A 27,528-nucleotide genomic window follows, 5' to 3' on the forward strand; every position below is an offset into this window, starting at 1 on the left:
GCATTAACATCTGCTAACCATGTGTATGTGACAAATAAAATTAGATTTGATTTGATCCTAGTCGCACACCTCATATATGTTTTGATAAGGTTTGTATCACAACTAAAGTGGACAAATTAAGCACATTAATCTGCTTTACAAGTGGTGAAGAGCCTAACTGACATGCATAAGCAGTTTGTGAGTCAAGTTTGGGGAAGGTAAGTTTCACCATAAAAATGCACCTTTTATAATAAAATTGTTCCTTTATAATAAAAGCATTACATGCATAGTCACATTTGCAGTCACTTTTGATAATGGTGTTTTTCCGCTAATGGAACATTTGCGCTTATAGCCTACTGCCATGTGCGCATTGCTGTTCTTATAATGTGAAGAAATAGCCTAATAGTTTAGCAATGTTTTAAGCTAAAAGTTCTGATCTGTTGAATCAGTCACATTGCGTAAAAAAGTTGTTTTGTATTAATTTGGGATCCATCGTCCGAGACCGTTTGGAATATTTATTTCTTGCACAGAATAGAATAGGTCGACTTGTGTACTATGTAGGATAGTAGATTGACGTAGGCTAGTGCTTTTGCTGTTCGTTGGCTGACAAAGTAAATGTGGACAGTTCTTCCAATATCTTCAATATGCACCTCTGATAAGGACGCACGCAGTTGCGGCGCCGATGTTTGTCTTCACTTGTATCCAGTTGTGTAATTACTTATGTAAAAAATAATTTTCTATACTTCACAAAAATAAATTGACTACTTTTACTTCACTACATTCCTAAAGAATATAATGTACTTTTTACTCCATACGGTTTCCCTGACACCCAAAAGTACTAGTTACATTTTTATGCTTAGCAGGACAGGAAAATGGACCAATTCACGCACTTATCAAGAGAATGTGGTTATCCCTAGTGCCTCTGATCTGGTGGACTCACTAAACACAAATGCTTAATTGTTGGAGTATGCCCCTGGATATCTGTAAATTTTTAAAACAAGAAAATGGCGCCTTCCGCGTTGCTTAATATATGGAATTTGATACTTTTGATACGTAAGTATATTTTAGAAATTACTTTTACTTTTGATACTTAAGTATATTTACAACCAAATACTTTTCCCCCCAATTTTTTTTTTACCCAGTTTTCTCCCAAATTTTGTGTTATCCAATTGCTAGTTAGTCTTCTCATCGCTGCAACTCCCGTACGTACTCGGGAGAGGCGAAGGTCGAGAGCCGTGCGTCCTCCGAAACACAACCCAACTGCGCTGCTTCTTGACACAATGCCCACTTAACCCAGAAGCCAGCCAGACTGATGGTGTTTACAGCCTGTGCAAAAAATCTAAGCAGAGCTCATGCCTTTATTTAACTAGGCAAGTTGGTTAACAAATTCTTATTTACAATGACGGCCTACCCCGGCCAAACCCTAATGACGCTGGGCCAATTGTGCTCAGGCCTATGGGACTCCAAATCACGAACGATTATGGTACAGTCTGGAAGCAAATCACGGCCTGTAGTGACCCCTCTAGCACTGAGATGCAGTGCCTTAAACCGCTGTGCCACTCGGGAGCCCAAAAGAAAAGGCTACAGAATGCACTTTTGCTGTGATGTTATCACAAATTGATGTGTGTATTGTGTGTGTGTGTGTGTGTGTTACTGCAGCTGATCCAGTCTCCTACCATGGCCTCTCTGGGACTGGTTTTGCTCAAGACCACATCCGAGGAGCTGGCGTGCCCCCGGGAGGATTTGAGCGTGGCACGGAAAGACGAACTGCGCAAACTGTTGCTGGAGCAGGTTCCCACAGTGCTGGGATTACTGACAGGTGAGCAACTTCGCCCATTCATTACATTGGGAAGTTGGGAGGTGAAACGCTGGCCCGATACCCAAGTGGAGCGGTTCGCAGTGTTCATGCACGTTGGCACTGCTTGGATGGCAAAAGTTGAGAAATTCAACTAAGCTGCACTTAAGTTATTCAGCCAAAATTGAGTAGGAGGTGCCATGGCTAAAGCAGTCTGGCTTGCTCTGTAAAACTTGCGCAGCACACAGATATTTTTTTTGGGGGGGTGCATTATGGCCACAAAGGGGATCCCGCCATGAAATAATCAAGTGCTTGTCAAATTGTGAATGAGAGACTATTGGAGTGTGTATTGCCTGCGCAAAAAACAGCAGAGCTCGTGCCTTTCAAGCCACTTTAAAAAAGATCATGAGTCTCGTCATGCAGCCTTACAATGTATTAAAAATCTAAACGTATAGCCCAACATTTGTACAACTAAAGTTACATTAATAACTCAAAATTAGAAATAGGTACGCCTATATGCTTTTGTTAACTGCTCTACACAGAATAGCCACCTGTGCGCACTCCCTCAAATCGTTGGGAGAAAATATTTATATTTTATTCAGCTTTGTTCAGTTGTATTTTTCATACTATAAAATAATTTAGCATAATGCCATGGAATTATAAGGAAATGTTGTCTGCTAAATAAACAAATGTAGCCCACAGCAATTTGGCATAGCCACATCAGCACCTAACATAAGGACAACTGAGTATGATATTAATTTATTCTGAAAAAGACTATAAATTTTCTTCATGTTTCTTTAGACCTGTCTAAAATAAATATGGTATATATTGGGAAGGTGTGGGATATATTACATGGATTTATTAGACTTTTTTAATATGTTGATGTTCCAAAAGTCTACATCAGGACTGTGTGTGGAAGCCAGGTGTGTGGAAGCCAGGAGATGCTCAATGATTGTTAATTAACGGTCAATTACCGCGAGACCGACAGTTATTTGCTTGACAATCACCGGCAGACAAAATGTTGTGACCTCCACAGCCCTAGTGCTGACTGAACACATTTGTCCAAGAGGAAGATGAGTTCTTGCTGGCTATCATTAACAAGTGTTGACACCTGTCAGTTCCCATGGCGTTTAGAACTTGTTTTTTTCTTCACAGTGCAGTGCATTTCAAATGCTCCTTGCTTGATGTGATGCGTGCCAGTACAGAATCCTTTGGTTCTTTCAATAGCATGCGTCCAGTTACAGTGCCTTCAGAAACTATTCACATACCTTTACCTTTTCCACATTTTGTTACAGCCTGAATTTAAAATAGATTAAATGTAGATTTTAAAAAATTGTCACTGGCACAATAGCCCATTACGATTTTTTTTTTGTCAACACAATTCCCGATCATGTCAAAGTGGGATTATGTTTTTCTTCCTTTTTTTTACATTCATTAAAAATTAAGGTTAAATGTCTATTATTCAACACCTTTCGTTATGGCAAGCCTAAATAAGTTCACGAGTAAAAATATTTAAGTCACAAATGTGTTTGTGTTTTAACAAGTCACATAATAAGTTAAACAGATTCAACCACAAAGGCCAGGGAGGTTTTCCAATGCCTCGCAAAGTAGGGCACCTATTGGTAGATGGGCAAAAAAAAAAAAAACAGACATTAAATATCCCTTTGAGCATGGTGAAGTTATTTATTATACTTTGGATGGTGTATAAATACACCCAGTCACTACAAAGATACATAACTCAGTTGCTGGAGAGGAAGGAAACCACTAATGGATTTCACCATAAGAGCAATGGTGACTTTAAAACAGTTTGAGTTTAAAGGCTGTAATGTGAGAACTGAGGATGGATCAATAACATTAGTTACTTCACAATATAAACCTAATTGACAGAGTGAAAGAAGGAAGCCTGTCTAGAATAAAAAATATTCCAAAACATGCATCCTGTTCGCAACAATAACACTGCAAAAAAATTGGAAAAGTAATTTACTTTTTGTCCTGAATACATTTTATGTTTGTGGAAAATCTAATACAACACATTAATGAGTATGACTACATCATTTTCATGCATAGTGGTGGCTGCATCATGTTATGCAGAGTTTTTCAGAATAAAAAAGAAACAGAATGGAGCTAAGCACAGACTAAATCTTAGTGGAAAACCTGGTTGTCTGCTTTTCACCAGACACTGGGAGATGAATTCACCTTTCATCAGGATAATTAAAACACAAGGCCAAATCTACACGGGTGTTGCTTACCAAAAAGACTGAAAGTTCCTGAGTGGCCGAGTTACAGTTTTGAATTAAATCTGCTTGAACAGCTATGGCAAGACCTGACTTAAATATTTTTACTCGCGTGGTCCTTCTGTAGCTCAGTTGGTAGAGCATGGCGCTTGTAACGCCAGGGTAGTGGGTTCGATTCCCGGGACCACCCATACGTAGAATGTATGCACACATGACTGTAAGTCGCTTTGGATAAAAGCGTCTGCTAAATGGCATATGTTATATGTTATGTTATGTTGAAAATGGTTGTCCAGCAATGATCAACAACCAATTTAACAGAGCTTGAAGAATTATAAAAAGAATAATGGGCAAATGTTGCACAATCCAGGTGTGGAAAGCTCTTAGAGACTCATCCAGAAAGACTCACAGCTGTAAACACTGCTAAAGGTGATTCTAACATTGACCCAGGAAGTTGAATATTTATCTACTCAAGATATATTAGTGTTTTTATTGTATTTTTCTCACAAATGTATTTTGTGTAGATTGTTGACATGAAATGGTATGGCATAGTTGGTTGTGGGGAAGTTGAAGCTCATCTACTGCATTTCTACACAATAAAACAAAACCAAAAACCTCTAATGCTATTTGGAGAACAGCAAAAACAAACAAATGACCCCAGACATTTGTTATCAACACAATATAAAATGTAAAGGTCTGTGGAAAGGCATGCAACGTCAACCAGTACTAAAACTGATCATAAATTGACTCTTACTTCTGGAACGGTAACATGTCAAATGCTGACATCCGTAGCTATTTTTTTCACCATAAAATTGCGCCTTTCATAATAAAGATTACATGCATCTAAAATCGCATTTGCAGACTAATGTAATATAGGCTACGATTCCTAATTTGAGTATATTGCATAGCCATAATTTAGGCTAATTTAAGTCAATCACTGCAAGACACAGTTCTGAACAATGTCTTCCTTAGGGCGTAGGGACAGAGTAGGCCTAATCAGAGACCTTTCTTTTCCTTTCATAGCACGGGAAAAATGTGGCATTTTATAAACCCGAACCAAGCGGACCGCTCCTACAGAGTGTTACATGGCTATGGCTTGCTATATAAAACAGGCAGACAGGCATCGAGGCATTGTTACTGTTTGATTGAACATTCAAATGGGCAAAACGGGGGACCTAAGTGAATTTATTAAACCATCTAGGGCTGCGAAAAGGGGGAGACGCACATTTTACAATGCATCCATCTTACCTGGAGGAGGAAATTATTGTCCAAAATGATTGTCCCAATCTACGATTGTATTTAGAAATACTGCATAGTCCTATTTAACTGCTTTTCACTTGCCGCTGCATCTCAACAATCAGCTATTTGGTGGGCTATTTGCCGGGTGCAGTGCCCAAATTGCGAGCTTAAAACAATCCACAGCTCATTTTTTAAATGTGGCCAAGTCATGCTCTCTGGGTAAGTATTTAGAATTATTTATTAATGTATAGGCACGAGTAATTATACAACTCATTTTGGAAAATTCAATTTCAAATGCCGACATCCATATTTAAAGCAATCCGTGCACTGCCTAAACGGCTGACTGGCAAAGCAAACTCTGGAATGGTCTCTGCTCTCCTTTTAAGCATTCTAGTACAGTTAAATAGTTAACACACACATGGACGCAGCTATCTAAGGCACTGCATCTCAATGCAAGAGGTGTCTCTTCAGTCCCTGGTTCGAGTTCAGGCTGTATCACATCCGGACGTGATTGGGAGTCCCATAGGGCGGCGCACAAATTGGCCCAGCGTCCCCCGGGTTTGGCCAGGTTAGGCTGCCATTGTAAATAAGAATTAGTTCTTAACTGACTTGCCTGGTTAAATAAAGGTTACACACATACACACACTACACTGACCAAAAAGTAATTTTGTTGGCATTTACATGTCCCCATTACCAGTAAAACATAATCAAAACCTATTTCTTTCACTTATTTGCTGTGCTGTTTCGTTGTTCATTTGTTCAGTCGTTTGATTCTTTATCAGGATTTCTATGGAATGCCGTTTGGCTCTTTGCGTGTCAAAAAAAGATGCACATCTAATAACACTATTTGACGTGTCAAATAAACTTGTTGACCAATCAGGACCTGAAATGACTGCACGTCACATAATAAATTAATGCGTTCATAAAAATTGTACGTAGTAATTAAACTGTCACTCATATTTCATATGTCACAACGATTCATCGTATGCTAGAATGCTGGTAAAGGTGTCTGGCGCACCTACAGTGCTGGTCATAAAAAAAAAAAAGCTCGCTAGCTCATGGATGCAAACAATGTTCTTCCCCAAAAACATAGCAAAACAATCATCTGTTGTTAGCTAGCTAACTATATAGCTAGGTGTCATCTACAATAACCCTGATTTATAAGACCGTTCTATTTTGATTAATGGTGGTCGGACTCATATGTGAAGCTAGCCACAGTAAGAAGTAGCCACAATAGTGGACTTTGCGGTTAGCCTTCAAAACAAAAGTATGTCATTGACGGTAATGCAAATTAATACAAATAGTAGAATTATGCCATAATTGAATATATCCTGCTAAACAAGGTTGGAATGTTATATAAAATCAACAAAATACTAATTTGTTAATTAGTTGCATTTGAGGCATGTTACCCCATTTCATTGATCCCCAATCCTTAGGTAAAGCTGTACAGTGCGATATTAATGTCAATAGGCTGACTGGGGAGGTGATGTCACAGTCCCCCGATAAGAGCTACGACGCTAATATTTGCATAAACTCTTCACAGTTGTGTTCTGTGGGTGTCACCGAGTAGACTGAAACCCCATTTCATTGCTTCATATTCCAACCTTGTTTAAAATGATCAAGACTTAATATGGCATGATTCCACCAATTGTAACCTTCTGCATTACTTTCAAAGAGGTACTTTTATTTTGAAGGTGAACCGCAAATTCCACTATTGTGCCTAATCCTTATTGTGGCGAGCTTCACAAAACATCGCCCGGGTCAGGAATGTTTAGCTAATATCGGCCGATTCCGATATGTTCACTGATATATCGTGCATCCCTAATATTAACTTGTAAAAAAAAAGGAACTTCCCTTTTTCAGGCCCCTGTCTTTCAAAGATAATTAGTAGAAATTCAAATAATAACTTAACAGATCTTCATCGTAAAGGGTTAAACACTTTCCCATGCTTGTTCAATGAACCATAAACAATTAATGAACATGCACCTGTGGAATGGTTGTAAAGACGCTTACAGACGGTAGGCAATTAAGGTCACAGTTAAGAAAACTTAGTAGAAAGGCATCTTCAGTGTCCTGACTCTGAAAAACACCAAAAGAAAGATGCCCAGTGTCCCTGCTCATCTGTGTGAACGTGCCTTAGGCATACTGCAAGGAGGCATGAGGACTGCAGACATGGCCAGGGCAATAAATTGCATTGTCCGTACTGTGAGACGCCTAAGACAGCGCTACAGGGAGACAAGACGGACAGCTGATCGTCTTCGCAGTGGCAGACCACGTGTAACAATACCTGCACCGGATCAGTACATCCGAACATCACACCTGACAGGTACAGGATGGCAACAACAACTGCCCGAGTTACACCAGGAACACACAATCCCTCCATCAGTGCTCGGACTGTCCGCAATAGGCTGAGAGAGGCTGGTCTGAGGACTTGTAGGCCTGTTGTGCCTATGGGCACAAACCCAACGTCGCTGGACCAGACCGGACTGGCAAAAAGTGCTCACCGGGGGTGATGGTCGGATTTGCATTTATCGTCGAAGGAATGAGCGTTACACCGAGGGCTGTACTCTGGAACGGGATCAATTTGGAGGTGGAGGATCCGTCATGGTCTGGGGGCGGTGTGCCGCAGCGTCATCTGACTGAGCTTGTTGTCATTGCAGGCGATCTCAACACTATGCATTACAGGGAAGACCTCCTCCCTAATGTGGTATACCCTTCCTGCAGGCTCATCCTGACAAGAACCTCCAGCATGACAATGCCACCAGCCATACTGCTTGTTCTGTGCTGGATTTCCTGCAAGACAGGAATGTCAGTGTTCTGCCGTGACCAGTGAAGAGCCCCGATCCACCCCCCCCCCTCGTTTGATTGTTAGTCTATATCAATCCCCTATTACATACTGTATTTGACATCATTCCCCTAATTCCGCTCTAGTCATTACTATGAGCCCGTTCTCCCTAATTAGGTTGCCAACAACCTGTGAACTTTACTACCCCCCCTCTTTCTCCCCACATCACTCTCTCTGTTCTGTGGATTCTAGTGGTGTGATATGTGCACATCCATAATAATCACTTCTCTACATTTCTACCCTGCAGGTATCCTGGAGACGATTTGGGATAAGCACAGTGTTACGGCTGCCACCCCCCCTCCCTCTCCCACCTCAGGAGAAAGCGGTGAGAATGTGGGCTATAAATCAGTGGGCACGTTTCATTCCAGAAAGTTGTTCACACCCTTTACAGATCTGATTAGATTGGATAGGTTATGCTACTGCTTTCACCCACCCAGTCATCTTAGATCTACAAGGGGGAGTGAACAATGGGGGAGGAGAGGAGACAACTCTGCTAAGTGTGTTTGTGAAGGTTGTATGACAATGTGTGTGTATTTGAGAGAGGGAGAGGGAGCGGGACTGGGAGAGATGATGTTAACCCGGCCTTTCATTTGTCCTCGTTCCCCCTCCCTTTTAAGCAGAGTTGCTGGGCAGTCTATTGCAGGGCACCCATTACTCCAAGCTGCTATCCCAGCCCATCCCAGCACTGGATGATGACAGTCAACAGTTGTGCTCCCTAGCTCTGGAGTGTCTGGCCCATCTATTCAGCTGGATCCCCCTTTCTACCAGCATCACCCCTTCCCTCCTCGCCTCTATCTTCCACTTTGCCCGTTTTGGCTGTGACCTGCGGGTCAAGCCCAAGACTCCCCCTTCCATCTACTCGTCGTGCTCGTCCAATGGCGAGCATGCTCCCCCTGCCAATGGCGGAGGTCGGCCCGGGCATCAGATGGGCGGCAGCGGGCAGGTGGACAGGTCGCGGCTGGGAGTGCTGGCCATGACGTGCATCAACGAGCTGGTGTCCAAGAACTGTGTGCCCCTAGACTTTGAGGAGTACCTACTGAGGATGTTTCAGCAGACCTTCTTCCTGCTACAGAGGCTGACGAGGGAGAACAACGCGCACACCGTCAAGAGCCGGCTGCAGGAGCTGGACGAGAGGTAGGCCCACACATGGAATTAAATAGAACACATACAGTACACAATGCTTTCAGAAAGTATTCACACCTTTCTACTTTTTCCACATTTTGTTGTTACACGGTAGGATTAAAATATATATATGTTTTTCAATGATCAACACTAAATACACTGGCAAAGTAGAAAAAATTCTAACATTTGGATTAAAATGTATGTATGTATGTATGAAATGTATGTATGTATGTATGTATGTATGTATGTATATATTTTTTAAAGTATTTAACCCCCTGAGTCAATACATGTTAGAATCACATTTGGCAGTGATTACAGTTGAGTCTTTCTGGGTAAGTCTCTAAGAGCTTTCTACACCTGAATTGTGCAACGTTTCCCCATTTATTATTTTCAACTTTCTTCAAGCTCTGTCAAATTGGTTGTTAATCATTGCTGGACAACCATATTTTCAGGTCTTGCCAAAGATTTTCAAGCAGATTAAAGTCAAAACTGTAACTCGGCCATTCAGGAACATTCACTTTCTTCTTGGTAAACAACTCCAGTGTAGATTTGGCCTTGTGTTTTAAGTTATTATCCTTCTGAAAGGTGAATTAACCTTCCAGTGTCTAGTGGAAAGCAGACAAACAGGTTTTCCTCTCCGTTCCATTTCTTTTTATCCTGAAAAACTCCCCAGTCCTTAACAATTACAAGCATACCCATAACATGATGCAGCCACCACTATGCTTGAAAATATGGGGAGTGGTAGGTACTCAGGACATAATGTTAATTGCTTTGCCACATTTTTTGCAGTATTACTTAAAAGGTTAAGTGCCTTGTGGCAAACAGGATTCCTGTTTTGAAATATTTGTATTCTATACAGGCTTCCTTAATTTGACTCTGTCAATTAGGTTAGTATTGCGGAGTAATGTAGCGCCAATGTTGTTGATCCAGCCTCAGCTTTCTCCTATCACAGCCATTAGACTCTGTAACTGTTTTAAACTCGCCATTGGCCTCATGGTGAAATCCCTGAGCAATTTCCTTCCTTTCTGGCAACTGAGTTAGGAAGGACTCCGTTATCTTTTGTAGTGACTGGGTGTATTGATTAGGGCAGACCCCATTTTTAGTCAACTGGTCGATTGTTTGTTCGATATGCTTTTGGTCGACCGAGATTACTTTAGTCGAGCAGAACGGAATGTTTTTTTCTTTCTTTCATGGTGAACAGGACACCTGTCTGATTCGTTGTGGAGGCCACAGGGATGGCACAGTCCATCTAAGACACGTGATATTGAAATTGTATATGGTTGCCTCATGCAACCACAATATGTCGGATAAAGCAATTTCACAGATTTGGCTATTTTTAATCTATGCTATGCTATAATAAAAGCTTTACCTCTTTTTTCCCGTTAGAACAAAATGGTATTATTTATTTAGCAGAAATAGGCAGAAAAATTATATTGTAATCTAACAGCAGCTGTTTGTCACACATAATATGCACACGGCTCTCACTCCTGTACCTTAATTTTTCTTGCTCTCCTTGTTGTTATAATTACAATTATTATTATGATCGTCATTATAATATTAAGTAATGTCGTTATCATTAGCAGGCTACTCTTTAGCCTTGTATAACCAAAATTGAGCTGTAGGCCTATGAGGGAGTCCTGTTTAGTCGTAACTTACTTTGGCCTATATTTCAATATGTAAGTTACTGTATCAATCAATTCATTCGTGCATGCCATCACACATGTTTCATGTTTTGAAATACAATCAAGCAGTTTGGTTTTAAAATTAAATAACTACGGGAGCTTTCAATAAATGGCCAAAACAATAAATAAACCACAATTCACAAATGCATGCTACTCTTTTTGTCTGCTGTATCAAAGGCTTTATATATTAATTATTTTGTTGGCACAGACTCTGGTACACTTGTTTAGTGGTTGCAATGTTCCAAATGTTCAGAATTTTTTAAAATATTGTAATCTAACAGCAACTGTTTGGCACACACAATACTGATGCAACGCTTGCTCCTATACCCTCCTTTTTCATGATCTTCACAGGTTCCACAACTAAGTCAAATGTCTTCCACAGAGCTGACTTCCCCTTTCCCCCCTGAGCAAACAGTAAACGTTTGCCCCTTTCAAATGTATTTTTCACGTCCTCCGCATCCAATTTGCTGTCGACATTACTGTGTATGGAGTTAGTTATAATTTATTGATGTAATTGAGCGCATGCGATGCACGTAAAGAGAGCGATGGTTACGGGAATCGGGAATGTTTTTCCTAAACAAATTAGAGTTTTAACAGAACTTTTCAGTCAGAAATAAGAAACTTTGTTGCAGCTTCATTACAGACAGTGCAATAAACACTTGCTGTATTTGGAGAGTTTTTCCCATTCTTCTCTACAGATCCTCTTAAGCTCTGTCAGGTTGGATGGGGAGCATTGCTGCACAGCTATTTTCAGGTCTCCATACATATTATATTGTTTCAAGTCTGCGCTCTGGCTGGGCCACTCAAGGACATTGAGACTTGTCCCGAAGCCAGTCCTGCGTTGTCTTTGCTGTGTGCTTAGGGTCATTGTCCTGTTGGAAGATGAACCTTTGCCCCAGTCTGAGCTCTTGAGCAGGTTTTCATCAAGGATCTCTGTACTTTGCTTGTTCATCTTTCCTTCGATCCTGACCCAGTTCCTGCCGCTGAAAAACATCAACACAGAATGATGCTGCACCACCATGCTTCACCGTAGGGATGGTGCTAGGTGTCTTCCAGACGTGACGCTTGGCATTCAGGCCACATAGTTCAATCTTGGTTTCATCAGACCAGAGAATCTTGTTTTTGATGGTCTGAGAGGTTCCTAGGTGCCTTTTGGCAAACTCCAAACGTGCTGTCATGTGCCATTTACTGAGGAGTGGCTTCTGTCTGAACACTCTTACCATAAAGGCCTGATTGGTGGAGTGCTGGTTCTCCCATCTCCACAGAGGAGCTCTGTCAGAGTGACCATCGGGTTCGAAACCACTGTCTTCGTGGAGACCTTGAATGCTGCAGCCGTTTTTTGGTACCCTCCCCCAGATTTTTGCCTCGACACAATCCTGTCTCGGAGCTCTACACAGACAATTCTTTTGACCTCATGACTTGGGTTTTGCTCTGAAGTGCACTGTCAACTGTGGGACCTTATATAGCCTTTCCAAATCATGTCCAATCAATTGAATTTACAAATCAAGTTGTAGAAACATCTCAAGGATGATCAATGGAAACAGGATGCACCTGAGCTCAATTTCGAGTGTCATAGCAACGGGTCTGAATACTTAAGTTTAAAAAAAGGTATTTCTGTTATTTTATGAATTGCAAAATGTTCTTAACCTGTTTTGCGTTGTCATTATGGGGTGTGTAGATTTGATGAGGAAATAAAATAATTTAATCAATTTTACAATAAGGCTGTAAATGAACAAAATGTGGGAAAAGTCAGGTGGTCTGAATAATTTGACGATGGCCAAATTGCAACATTCAATCAATTCTTTACATATTAAATAGCAGACTACACCAAATGGCATTGCTTTTAGGGGTGGAGTTGGTTATTCTGATTTGGAGAAGTACTTTAATTACATCATACTTACACTTTAAAAAAATCTATTTTAAAAATATAAATATAAACACAACATGTAAAGTATTAGTCACATTTTTCATGAGCTGAAATAAAAGATCCCAGAAATGTTCCATACTCACAAAAAGCATATTTCTCACAAATTTTGTGCACAAATTTGTTTAAATCCCTGTTAATTAGCATTTTAGCCTTTTTTTCAAGATAATCTCTCGAATTTGGCAGTACATCCAACCGGCCTCACAACCGCGGACCACGTGTAACCACGCCAGCCCAGGACCTTCACATTGAGCTTTTTCACCTGCGGGATCATCGGCGTAATAAAGCCCTTTTGTGCGGAAAAACCCATTTTAATTTGCTAGACTTGGCCCCCCATCCACCCATGGCTTTGCCCCTGCCCAGTCATGTGAAATCCATAGATTAGGGCCTAATAAATGTATTTCAATTGAATGATTTTCTTTATAAGAACTGTAACTCAGCAAAATATTTCAAATTGATTAATGTTGTGTTCTATACTTTGGTTCAGTATAACTCACTGTTTAAATATAACAGGTCATCAGTGTCGTTTTCACAAAATATTCTGGTTCTCTGTCTGCATAGTGTTTTGACGGCGACATCAGATGTGTATCATGGAGACAGAAAAAAATGTGATGCTTTTTCCATGTGTCTATAGTCTTTTAAATAGTTTGTTAGACAAAAGTTAATATTTTCAGGAAATAAGTGTAATCTATATTGAAGTGAGCCTTTTTGTGCTGCTAACATCTTCTGGTGCATCAAATACTTTGTCAGATACTTCCTTGATGCCATTAAGTGCATCGGATTGCCTGGCTTGTCAGCACAGATAGACTTTTTAGAAGGGGCTGGGGAAGGCTTTGACAGGGGCTTTGAGAGGAGTGGTCAGTGCTTGACTTGGATATAAAGAGTACCGGAACCTATTTCAGTCCACTTCAAGTCTTCTATTTCTGTTCTGTGCAGAATTTGAATACCTCAGCCCCTAGAATCAAATCAGGTAGCTGGCCAATGCATTCACGATTTGGTTATTGGTTCAGAAATTTAGCCAGAGACCTCAATATAAAGTAGAGCCTGACCAATATGGGGCCAGGTAGCCTAGTGGTTAAGAGGGTTGGGCCAGTAACCGAAAGGTTGCTGGTTCGAATCCTCGAGGCAACTATGTGAACAATCTCTGGCCTTGAGCCGACCATTAAGTCACTCTGCATAAGAGCATCTGCTAAATGAGTAAAATGTTTTAAAAAATACACATTCCGATATGTCTGCCGACAAGTCTTCCAGCCATGGACCAGTTTTCTGACCATATTGTGGTCCTGAGGAAATACAGCCCCACAAAGATGGAATCGGCATTCAAATTCTGAAGAGGCTAGATGGGATCTTGGAAACTACATTGGTCTTTTTCTTTAAACCTTAAGTTTTGAACTTGATGTGTCAGTGTATGGCTCATTCCATGCATAATATACTATCTGCAGTCCTTTCCAATTCCCAGCGGAGAAAGTTGCAGAATCCTTACAAGATCTGCACACTCGTTCCCGTCATGTAGGCCTAGTAAACGCATGCTCTGAAGCAAGAGGGTTAAGAATGCAGCAGAGATAAATGATACACTTTCTTTACCTTAATTTATGGATAGTTAAATATGTTAATGTAAATATCTCTAAAGTACCTGTTTTTAGATTTAGTTCATGTTAAGTGTTAAACAATATACTCTACAAGTAAAAACATTTTTAATGAACATTTTGAGCATGGTTTATTTTGAGAAGGTGATCCTATTTTAAATGGAGTGTTTTAGAAAAATGTACACATGTCTGAGGGACAAAAAGGCATTCTAGTCATGGAATGACCCACATCTGATGTTGTACACAACTACTATCTGAAATTATACAAAACCTTTTTCTCCATCCATTGTAAAGGCAGGTATCATCTGTAAAAGGCCAAAACAGGCCAATATCAGTCAACCAATATATCAGTTTGACTAATGCAAAGATATATGTGGCACTCTCTCCCTCTGTCTGCAGTTATGTAGAGAAGTTCACTGACTTTCTGCGCCTGTTCGTCAGCGTGCACCTTCGGCGGATCGAGTCCAACGCTCAGTTTCCTGTGGTGGAGTTTTTAGCCCTACTTTTCAAGTACACTTTCAATCAGGTAGCACATCCTTTCAGCCATTTTTGTTTACTTTCTACATTTGCCTTTACGCTGCTCACAGGGGCTGCTGACACCAAAATATCCTATGGAAGTATGCGCGTACTACAGTATCGTATACCGCAGTTGGGGAAAGATTAGAGAAAAAGAACTCTGCAGCAGGCCAAGATGGCTTCCATAATAATATTACCTAGAGTTTGACTGTTGAGGAATCAGAAACCTCTGTCATGTACTGTAGAGAAAATAACTGCTCTTCTGCTCTATTGTTCTAGCCCACCCACGAAGGCTATTTTGCCTGTTTGGACATCTGGAGTATCTTCTTGGATTATTTAACCACTAAAATCAAAAGTAGGCTGGCTGACCGAGATGGTGTGCTGAACAGGTACAACTGAATGGATGTAATGTCACTTTCAGTGTTGTTCTGGTTCTACTTGTATATAAAGCAAAGGAGTTTGGATGTACTATCAATAATGCCTTCTGATGTGTGAAACATTTATGGGTCAGTGTCTGTAATGCACGGTTCTTCAACTTTGATCTTGGAGAGCTACTGGTTGTGCAGACTTCTCCCAGCACGTCACTTGATCAACACACCTGATTCAAGTAATCAACTAACCATAGCATCCAGTCTGGGATATTATTAGCGGAGTCTGTCTTACTGAAGGGCTTAAACGAAAGCCTGCACACCCAGTAACCCTTGAGGGCCAGAGTTGCTTTAATGTTTTAATATGGTTCTGTCTTTAGTTACTAGCCTCTTGTATGACGCTGCTTCTTCTACTGGCTGCTAATCTGGCCTCTTGTGCGGTCCTACAGGTATAAGGACGCTTTAGTGCTGCTATTAAGAGAAGTTCTCAACCGAATCCAGTTCCGATATAACCAAGCCCAGTTAGAGGAGCTGGATGATGAGACCCTGGATGATGATGTAAGAGGCTTTACTTCTCGCACTGCTTTCGTCAGTTGTGCTGAGAATTATATTTGTCTGCACCTGTATTGCCTAGTGTGTTAAAGGAACATTTTGATGTCCCCATTAATCACATATATTACAACCGTGTATACACATACACAGACTGCTTGTTTTTCCTCAACCTGTATCAATAGTTAAACTCTTTGTGCTTACCATAGCAACAGACTGAATGGCAACGGTACTTGAGGCAGAGTCTGGAGGTTGTTGTCAAGGTGATGGAGCTGCTGCCATCCCATGCCTTCGCCACGTTGGTGAGTGTTCTCCTTGTTTGTTTTTATTCCTGGAAAATCCCAAAAAAGGTCAACACACTGAAATGCGCCTAATTAATAAAATGTGGATGATTTTAAAGGTGGTATTATGCACATTGAATGTGCAGGCCTTTTTTGTCTGGTTCATGTATCACCTTTCACCCTGCAATAGTTTAATGTGATGTGCTTATGACAACATGATGTTGTCTTCAAGACAAAACGCCCGACAAACATTGATTTTGGAGTTACTATTTCTTAAACCCCTGACTCCTGAACCATTTATCTCTCTCTCTCAGTTCCCTGTCCTTCAAGAGGACTTGGATGTGTACCTGGGTTTGCAGCAGTTCATCGTCACTTCAGGAACAAGTGAGTGAAAATTTTAGCATGAGACAACATTTTATTCATCATATGCACATAATAACAGAGGAGTGTTAACGGTCCAATGAAATGCTTACTTGCGAGCTCTCGGCAGTAAAGTGAAAAAAAAAATACATATACAGTTTACATACTTAGGTTGGCGTCATTTAACTAGTTTTTCTACCTCTCCACAAATGTATTGTTAACAAACTATAGTTTTTGCAAGTCGGTTAGGACATCTACCTTGTGCAAGTAATTTTTCCAAGAATTGTTTCCATACAGATTATTTCACTTATAATTCACTGTATCACAATTCCAGTGGGTCAGAAGTTTACATACACTAAGTTGACTTAAACAGCTTGGAAAATTCCAGAGATTGATGTCATAGCTTTAGAAGCTTCTGATAGGCTAATTGACATCATTTGAGTCAATTGGAGGTGTACCTGTGGATGTATTTCAAGGCCTACCCTCAAACTCAGTGCATCTTTGCTTGACATCATGGGAAAATCCAAAAGAAATTAGCCAAGACCCCAGAATAAAATTGTAGACCTCCACAAGTCTGGTTCATCCTTGGGAGCAATTTCCAAACGCCTGAAGGTACCACGTTCATCTGTACAAACAATAGTACGCAAGTTTAAACACCATGGAACCACGCAGCTGTCATACCGCTCAGGAAGGAGACGCGTTCTGTCTCCTGGAGATGAATGAACTGAGAAAAGTGTAAATCAATCCCAGAACAACAGCAAAAGACCTTGTGAAGATGCTGGAGGAAACCTGTACAAAAGTATCTATACTTTAAAAGGAGTCGTATATCGACATAACCTGAAAGGCCGCTCAGCAAGGAAGGAGCCACTGCTCCAAACCGCCATAAAAAGCCAGACTACGGTTTGCAACTGCACATGGGGACAAAGATTGTACTTTTTGGAGAAATGTCCTCTGGTCTGATGAAACAAAAATAGCACTGTTTGGCCATAATGACCATTGTTATGTTTGGAGGAAAAGAGGGAGGCTTGCAAGCCGAAGAAAACCATCCCAACTGTGAAGCACGGGGGTGGTAGCATCATATTGTGGGGGTGCTTTGCTGCAGGAGGGACTGGTGCACTTCACAAAATAGATGGCATCATGAGGATGGAAAATTGTGAAAATATTGAAACAACATCTCCAGACATCAGTCAGGAAGTTAAAGCTTGGTCGCAAATGGACATTGACCCCAAGCATACTTCAAAAGTTGTGGCAAAATGGCTTAAGGACAACAAAGTCAAGGTATTGGAGTGGCCATCACAAAGCCCTGAGCCCAATCCAATAGAACATTTGTGGGTAAAACTGAAAAAGCATGTGTGAGCAAGGAGGCCTACACACCTGACTCAGTTACACCAGCTCTGTCAGGAGGAATGGGCCAAAATTCACCCAACTTATTGTGGGAAGCTTGTTGAAGGCTACCTGAAACGTTTGACCCAAGTTACACAATTTTAAAGCAATGCTACCAAATACAAATTGAGTATATGTAAACTTCTGACCCACTGGAAATGTGATGAAAGAAATAAAAGCTGAAATAAATCATTCACTCTACTATTATTCTGACATTTCACGTTCTTATAATAGTGGTGATCTTAACTGACCTAAGACAGGGAACTTTTACTAGGATTACATGTCAGGAATTGTGAAAAACGAATTTGTTTGTAAACTTCCGACTTAAACTGTGTGTGTATATGTATATCTCTCCCTCTCTCAGCTAACGTTTTTTTATTTAGGCCTTTTAGCCCAGAGATGTTGTACTTTTTTTGTCACTCAAATATCACATTAATACACATTAGAAATGGCAAAGTGTATAGAATTGCAGAAAATAAGCTTTAAAGGTGCTAAATTCTCTCCACTAACAAGAGGGGTGTGAACAGTTTGTGTCATGAACAGTGCTTGTGCCCATAAAAATAGGCATGTGTGTGTGTGCAGGGGGGAGGCACAGGATGTAACCCAATGCTGGCAGGCCCCCCTCAAGTGAAAACGTTTGGGAACCCCTTCATTATATGATGCGTTCTCAGAACGGGTGAGCCTAGTAATGGTGTTATTTTTAGCCCACTACATTCACTTTTACTATACAGTCCCCTCTAAATCGATTCCTCATCCAGTGCAGTATGGGGGGCTCAAAGGCTTATTCCCCCCTCTGCATTGTTGGGAAGTGCCTGTAAGCATTTCATTGTTTCACCTGTTTGAGCATGTGATTATTTTTATTTTTTATTTAATTGACTTCCTCATCCTCGTATACAACAAGGATGAGGAAGTGATTCGCTGGTTGGAGAATGTTTCTCAAAAAGAAGTGTCTAGACCCAGGTGTTCCAAAAAAACATACAAAATGCTCTAAAAACACCCAACTACATCCTTTTATAAATGGAAACGTTCTGAGTATACTGTGCAGGTCTTTAGATGTTGTACACATGAAATTGTTTCATTCTGAACTTGACTGACTGTTTTCCCTATCCAGCTGTTCCATCTCTCTGCTGCTAAAATGGACGGAGAGGTGTCGCAACTAAATGCAATATGTTGCGGATAAAGTTTGGAATTTCATGTATTCAACATGTAAAGTCCTGCTTAACTATACGGAGGGCTTTTTTTGTTTCTAAAAGGACATATTTGGGTGTTTTTGGAGCCTTTGAGCCCCAAACTGCACAATGAGGATGAAGTGGTTCACTGGTTGCTCAAAAAGAAGTGAAATTTAAAAAAAGAAAAAGTTTCTGGACCATTCTATAACATGCCATTTATATGACAAATTTAGATTTGGTTATAAAAAATGCAAAATGATCCTTTAATACTTGGTGGACGTGGTGACTGTGTGATTGACCCGCTGAAAAATACAACTTTATCCCAGGGTTGGGTTTTCAGTTGCGAACCAGGCTTCTCTAAAACGGGAAGCCGGAGGAAATTCCATGACAAAAAATCTTCTAAAGAGGGATCGGAACCCAATGTAAATCAGTGACGCTTCGCAACACGTCAAACCAATCAAATTCCTTGCTTGGGCGGAGATCCAAAGGTGCTGAACAGACTTGTGCCATAGGAGCAACAGTTCATGAGGAACAAAAATTTCAACAAAACCAGCACTGGTGACAAAACATTTTAGAAGGTTTGCAGCATGCTGGTTTTCACAGGATTTCTGTTATTTCGAGATTGTGCTAAAGCTGCAGCAAGAAGGGAGAAATGGTCTAATATGCTTGTCATTTCAATATTTAAAATTTTAGGGTGAAGGCTCTTCATAACAAAGTTTTTGCTCACCTGCTGTACAGTGGTGGTCAGCTTGAAACATTTTGTGATTACAGATTTCATTAACAGGGGAGGGGGGGTTACATAGGGGGTGTATCTATTCAGCAGCCTGATGGTCTGAGGGTAGAAACTATTGGCCAGTCTTCCAGTTTTTGCCATGATGCTCCTGCACTGCCCACATCTGAGTGATTGAAGTGTTGAGAACAGGGCATGGTTGGAGTCCCTGATCATCTTCTTGGCCTTCCTGCGACACCTGGTGTCCTTTAGGGCAGGCCGTGTGCATCATCCACAAAAATAATGATGATGCATCAATGCTGCAGACATTTTTGGTACCCTTCGCCAGCTCTGTGCTTCGACACAATCCTGTCTCAGAGCTCCACGGACAATTGCTTCGACCTCATGGATTGTTTTTGCTCAAACATGCACTGCCCGCGTCTCAGTGATTTGAAGTGTTGTACACTTATATACACAGATGGTTATTTTTTTACCTTTTATTTAACTAGGCAAGTCAGTTAAGAACAAATTCTTATTTTCAACGATGGCCTACCGGGAACAGTGGCCTTGTACAGGGGCAGAACGACAGATTTGTTTTACCTTGTCAGCTCGGGGTTTTGATCCAGCAACTTTTCAGTTACTGGCCCAATGCTCTAACCACTAGGGTACCTGCCGCCCCGTTTACCTTTCCAAATAATGTCCAATCAATTGAATTTACCACAAGTTGTAGAAACATCTCAAGGATGATCAATGAAAACAGGACGCATCTGAGCTCAATTTCGACTCTCATAGCAGTGTCTGAATACTTATGTAAATAAGATTTTATTTTCAGAAATTTGCACAAAAAAATCTAAGAACCTGTTGTCACTTTTTCATTATGGGGTATTGTGCATAGGCTGATGGAAACAAATAATTGTATACATTTTGGAATTAATCTAATGTAACAAAATGTGGAAAAAGTCAAGGGTTCTGAATACTTTCCTAATGTACTGTATGAATTACATCATACCCCTGTAGATTGATCTGGTACTGGTACTCCCTGTATATGGCTCCGTTCTTGTGTATTTTATTCCTTGTGTTACTATTATAATTATTTTAACTCTACGTCGTTGGGAAGGGCAATGTTCCCTCTAAACTGTGTGCGTGCGCAGCCTCTTTCTTCCTTTAGGTCAATGCTGCGCAGAGACGCAGGAGATTGAACGTTACTGAGTTCGCTCCATTAGTTTGCACGATATAAGTCAACGTTTTTTTGTTGTTGTGATAAAGTCAACATTATATCACCCCCTTTTCAATGCAACAAACAAAAAAATATATAACTTTGCAAGATTGAGTCTGGGGTTTTGTTGTAGGCAGAGCCAGAGCGCAGCGGAGTATATAATTCTATTGGAGAGGGTAGCACAGACTTTAAATCACCCTCGAGTGAATGCGTTTTTCAGATCCGTGCATGTGCACATTTGTTTATATTCTTTGCTAGTTAGCGATTTATTAGCCAAGTCGTAGATAAGTATAGGTCAACAACGGCGGGTTACTGCTTCCAACAAAATCACAAAATGTGTAGGCTACATTTCAAGCCATCTTTGAAAAGCCAGTCAGTTAAAAAGCGTATGCCTTAATTAAAGGGGCGGTGTTGTATTTTGACAGGCTTGAATATGCAGATAAACCAATAGGCAGAAGAGAAGCCTACATCGTATAATTCTCTGTATGGTAATAATAATACATTTTATTTTGTAAAGTGGTGTCTTGTATCATACAACACAATGTCATTTACAGTCACCTATTTGGTCCATGTTACAGACCAACAAAAAAATCATGAATTAATGTCAAGCCCTTCATAATGAAAAACGTTTTTAAAAGTCTCATGCAATATAGGCTTGCATTGAACACCATATAAAGGCCACTATAGGCTACAGCACCGAAATCAAAAGCTAAACTCAGTAAAAACAAAAGAAGCGCCCCTTTTTCCGGACCCTGTCTTTCAAAGATAATTCGTAAAAATCCAAATAACTTCACAGATCTTCGTTTGTAAAGGGTTTAACACTGTTTCCCATGCTTGTTCAATGAACCATAATAATATAATAATATAATATATGCCATTTAGCAGACGCTTTTATCCAAAGCGACTTACAGTCATGTGTGCATACATTCTACGTATGGGTGGTCCCGGGAATCGAACCCACTACCCTGGCGTTACAAGCGCCATGCTCTACCAACGGTGCTACAGAAGGACCACCAATTAATGAACATGCATCTGTGGAATGGTTGTTAAGACACTAACAGCTTACAGACTGTAGGAAATTAAGGTCACCGTTATACCCAAACCGGCTGTGCGCGTGCGCTATCGTGCATACAGTTATTTTGTCCTCCCTCACCAAACGTGATCACGACACACAGGTTAAAGAAATCATACACTCTGAACCAATTACATACATTTGGGGACAGGTCGAAAAGCATTAAACTTTTATGGCAATTTAGCTAGCTAGCTTGCACTTGCTAGCTAATTTGTCCTATTTAGCTAGATTGCTTTTGCTAGCTAATTTGTCCTGGGATATAAACATTGAGTTGTGCATTTCAGGTAAAATAACGTCCTCTACTCTGACAATTAATCCACACATTAACCGATCATCCGAATCGTTTCTAGTCTTCTCTCCTCCTTCCATGCTTTTTCTTCTCTGGACTTTATATTGCTATTGGCAACTTTCATAAATTACGTGCATTACCGCCACCGACCTCGTTTTGTCTTTCGGTCACCCACGTGGGTAAACCAATGAGGAAATGGGAGAGGCAGGACTTACGGGACTTACGGCGAAGAGCCCGGATCTCAATCCCATTGAGCACGTCTGGGACCTGTTGGATCGGAGGGTGAGGGCTATGACCATTCCCCTGAGAAATGTCCAACAGTAACATTAAGGGGTTTGATATCCAGGACTTCCAGGCGGTGATACAGCCCGCCAGGATGCTCTCGATTGTGCATCTGTAGAAGTTTGAGTGCTTTTGGTGACAAGCCGAATTTCTTCAGCCTCCTGAGGTTGAAGAGGCGCTGCTGCGCCTTCTTCACGATGCTGTCTGTGTGAGTGGACCAATTCAGTTTGTCTGTGATGTGTATGCCGAGGAACTTAAAACTTGCTACCCTCTCCACTACTGTTCCATTGATGTGGATAGGGGGGTGTTCCCTCTGCTGTTTCCTGAAGTCCACAATCATCTCCTTAGTTTTGTTGACGTTGAGTGTGAGGTTATTTTCCTGACACCACACTCCGAGGGCCCTCACCTCCTCCCTGTAGGCCGTCTCGTTGTTGTTGGTAATCAAGCCTACCACTGTTGTGTCGTCCGCAAACTTGATGATTGAGTTGGAGGCGTGATGGGATGGCGTATCACCGCAGAATGCTGATTAAGTGTGCGTTGAATTCAAAGTAAATCACAGACCGTGTCACCAGCAAAGCACCATCACACCACCTCCATGCTTCATGGTGGGAACCACACATGCGGTAGATCAGCAGTTCACCTACTTTGCATCTCACAAAGACACGGCGGTTGGAACCAAAAATCTCAAATATGGATTCATCAGACCAAAGGGCAGATTTCCACTGGTCTAATGTTCATTGCTTGTGTTTTTGGTCCCAAGCAAGTCTCTTCTTATTGGTGTCCTTTAGTAGTGGTTTCTTTGCAGCAATTCGACCAAACAAGTCTCCTCTGAACAGTTGATGTGTCTGTTACTTGAATTCTGAAGCATTTTTTTGGGATGCAATCTGAGGTGCAGTTAACTCTATTGAACTTCTCCTCTGCAGCAGAGGTAACTCAGGGTCTTCCTTTCCTGTGGCGGTCCTCATGAGAGCCAGTTTCATCATAGCACTTGATGGTCTTTGCAACTGCACTTGAAGAGACTTTCAAAGCTCTTGATGTGTCCCATATTGACTGACCTTCATGTCTTAAAGTAATGATGGACTTTTGTTTCTCTTTGCTTATTTGTGTTGTTCTTGCTATAATATGTACTTGTTCTTTTGCCAAATAGGGCTATCTCCGCTACACCACACTCACCTTGTCACAACACAACTGATTGGCTCAAACGCATTTAGAACGAAAGCAATTCTAGTAATGAACTTTTAACAAGGCACACCTGTTAATTGAAATGCATTCCAGGTGACTACCCCATTAAGCTGGTTGAGAGAATGCCAAGCGTGTGCAAAGCTGTCAATGCAAAAGGGTGGTTACTTTGAAGAATCACATTTTTGTATTTGTTTCTACAATGAAGAAAATAGTAAAAATAAAGAAAAACCCTTGAATGAGTAGGTGTCCATACTTTTGACTTGTACTGTATCTCATACTGAGAGTGAAAAAAAAATGGATTATTGATCTTACAAATAAACAAAGGAAATGTTCATTTGAGAATACAACAGAAACATTAAAACCAAACCCCTTCCCCTCTTCATTGCAGAATTGTGATTAATCAACATTGACACTAATTTATTTTGTTATTAATAGTTTAACAAATAACATTTTTAAATACTTAAAAGAATCAAAACACTTAATCACTGCAAAATGTATAAATACGCTAACTCCTATGTAAAGATTAGAGATCTTAAGTCTTAACAACAGTAGATAATTGAGTTGTAACAAGTGGGCTTTTATTTCTAAAGCGTTATTTCAAGTAAACAAAATGAACTCGATACCAGTGGTGGCCAATCTTGCCCCACTGATCCCTGATCTACTGGGTGAGCACACTACTATTCCAGTACAGCAGTAGCACACTTGAGGTTTAAGTTGAATCAGGTTTTAATCGCTGGGCTGAAACAGAACCCTCCACACCCAGCAGACCTCCATCCAGCAGGGTTGGCCTGTTGGTTAGGTTTATACATTGTGTGATGTTTAACTGTGTTTTTGTGTACATTTGCTGAAGTATGTAGGCCAATAGATACAGTGCCTTCTGAGAATATTTACACCCCTTGACTTTTTCCACATTTTGTTTCACATCCTGAATTTAAAATTGATTAACTTGAGATTTTGTGTCACTGGCCCACACACACAATACCCCCTAATGTCAAAGTGGAAGTGTTTTTAGAAAATGTTATAAATTGATTACAAATTAAAAGCTGAAATGTTTGAGTCTCAGTATTCAACCCTCTTTGTTATGACAAGCCCAAATACACTGTGTACAAAACAAAACAAAACAAAAAATGTTTTATGTCCTGATTTCAAAATGTTACATTTGGGACAAATCCAACACATCACTGAGTACCACTTCATATTTTCAAGCATGGTGGTGACTGCCTCATGTTATGGATATGCTTGTCATCGGCAAGGACTAGGGATGTTTTTTGTGATAAAAATAAATCTACTTGAAAATCTATGGCAAGACTTGATCATGGCTGTTTCGGAATGATCAACAACCAACTTGACAGAGCTTGGAGAATTTTGTTTAAATATTGTACAAATCAAGTGTCCAAAGCTCTTAGAGACTTACCCAGAAAGACTCACAGAAAGACTCAGCTGTAATCACTGCCAAAGGTCATTCTAACGTGTTGCCTCAGGGGTGTTCAAATATACCCTTATGTAAATGATATGTATTTATTTCTATAAACTTGCAAATATTTCTAAAAACATGTCTTCACTTTGTTATTATGGGGTTTTGTTTGTAGATGGGTGAGAGGATAAAACAAATATTTAAACCATTTTGAAATTGGGCTGTAACGCAACGAAATGTGGAATAAGTCAATGGGTATGAATACTCACTGAAGGCACTACGTAGCCCATGACATCTAAGATATACCCTTAGTCTCTTGCGACATTCATTAGGAGTGCTGTCTTAATTTGCAAGCAGTCTTTGGTTTCCATATCAGAAGACAGAAAACAACACTAAGACACAGGCTTTATTATACTGAAATTAGTTGGCACTGAATATTATGTTCTCTTTGTCCTCAAAGTTTTACTCTCTAGGGACTGGAGAATCTTTTCATAATGTCCTCCCACAAAATTACCTGCCCTGTGCAGTAGCCTACGCTCTCCTTTTACTGACAGCTGGAGCTGCAATTTCACCCCTTTTCATGACTGTTATTTACAACTGCATTTGGAGACTGTGTTTTTAATTTACAGTGAATTGCATCAAGAAGGCTAGCTAATAGGAAGTTAGCTAGCTGATACATTTAATTTACTTAGCTAGCAGCTTCGTTGAGTTAGCCTACAAAGGCACCTACTGTAGCCAGCTCGCTAGCTAGGTAATAATTTTTTTTAAATTACATTTGAAAAATGTATTTACTTACTTGAATATGTTCTCCCACTGCCTCAGTTTTTTTCGGATCTTACAAAAATAAAATCATGGAATCTTTATTATTATTATTATGTAAAAAGACATTCCTGGAAGAAAAGCATAACGTTAGCCAGCAGCCCAACGAATGGAGATACGCCAAAAAGTGTTTCAAGGGAGGCGTGACAACGATATGATTTTGGAGATAAGGAAACGTGATACTAGGTTTTCAGACTGATTGCCAAAGACACACCAGAATCATTTGCTAGAAGGGCTTTTCAAGTGGTATTAATTAAGTGGTCCATTCTCATTCCTGACTAAAATGTTCTTCATAATCAAAGACCAGGTTTGAATATTGCCCTCCATCAATGATTCCCAATTAAATGTACTGAGCAATTTTACAAAAACAATGGATATAAACTCATTGGCCGATGGGTCGGACCCCCTTTGCCTCCAGAAGAGCCTGAATTCTTCGGGGCGTGGATTCTACAAGGTGTTGCGTTCAAACGTTGCTCAATTGGTATGAAGGGACCTAACGTGTGCCGGGAAAGCATTCCCCACACATTATTGTGTTTTGCTTTATGGTCTCAGGGGACTATTGAAAATGAGACCCTGATTTCAATTGGGCTCCCCTGATTAAATCAAAGTTAATAAAACATTAACACCACCACTGCCAGCCTGTACCGTTGACACCAGGCAGGGTGGGGCCATGGACTCATGCTGCTTACGCCAAATCCTGACTGCCATCAGGAACCAGGATTCGTCAGACCAAGCAATGTTTTTCCACTCCTCAATTGTCCAGTGTTGGTGATCGTGTGCCTACTGGAGCTTCTTCTTCTTGTTTTTAACTGATAGGATTGTAACCCGGTGTGGACGCCTGCTACAATAGCCCATCTGTGATGAGGACCGACAAGTTTGCGTTCTAAGATGCCAATCTGCACAGCACTGTTGTACTGTGCGTTATTTGCCTGTTTGTGGCCCGCCTGTTAGCTTGCATGATTCTTGCCATTTTCCTTCGACCTCTCATCAATAAGCTGTTTTTGCCCCAGAGAACTACCACTGACTGTTTTTTGTTTGTCGCACCATTCTCAGTAAACCCTAGACACTCGTGCGTGAAAAGCCTAGGAGGCCGGCCATTTTTGAGATACTGGAACTGGTGCGCCTGGCACAGACAATCGTACCACGCTCCAAGTCGCTTAGGTCACTAGTTTTGCCCATTTGAATGTTAAATCCAACAGTAACTAAATACCTCGATGCCTGCTTTATAAGCAAGCCACGTGACTCACTGTCTGTAGGAGCGAACCATTTTCATGAACGGGTGAGGTACCTAATAAACTGCCGACTGAGTGTGTGTTGCCCTAAGAGTTGTGCAGTTGGTAGAATCGTATTCAAAATTATTCACAGCTGACTGGTTACAAAAGATGCTTCTGCCAAGTATTAGCTCTGGGGTGTGAAGATGCACACAATCAAGACGTTTTTTTTTTTTTTAGACATCTGCAGTGAAAAAATCCCAATCGTGGTATCGACATAACTTTCAGTACCTATCTCATTGTTA

General features: G+C 40.7%; 1 protein-coding gene across 1 annotated transcript in view; it reads left to right on the top strand.

The window, feature by feature from the left end:
- The window catches only part of xpo6 (exportin 6), a 67,747-nt gene that overhangs the window by 18,304 nt on the left and 21,915 nt on the right, over window positions 1-27,528 (top strand). Inside the window, exons 5-12 of the mRNA XM_035770571.2 lie at window positions 1,639-1,798; window positions 8,337-8,414; window positions 8,710-9,223; window positions 14,803-14,929; window positions 15,199-15,308; window positions 15,737-15,845; window positions 16,046-16,138; window positions 16,432-16,501. Of these exons, the coding sequence (XP_035626464.1) occupies window positions 1,639-1,798; window positions 8,337-8,414; window positions 8,710-9,223; window positions 14,803-14,929; window positions 15,199-15,308; window positions 15,737-15,845; window positions 16,046-16,138; window positions 16,432-16,501 (1,261 nt within the window). The remainder of the gene's footprint in view (window positions 1-1,638; window positions 1,799-8,336; window positions 8,415-8,709; window positions 9,224-14,802; window positions 14,930-15,198; window positions 15,309-15,736; window positions 15,846-16,045; window positions 16,139-16,431; window positions 16,502-27,528) is intronic.

This window comes from Oncorhynchus keta, chromosome 5 (genome assembly GCF_023373465.1).
Source record: "Oncorhynchus keta strain PuntledgeMale-10-30-2019 chromosome 5, Oket_V2, whole genome shotgun sequence".
Taxonomy (NCBI): domain Eukaryota; kingdom Metazoa; phylum Chordata; class Actinopteri; order Salmoniformes; family Salmonidae; genus Oncorhynchus; species Oncorhynchus keta.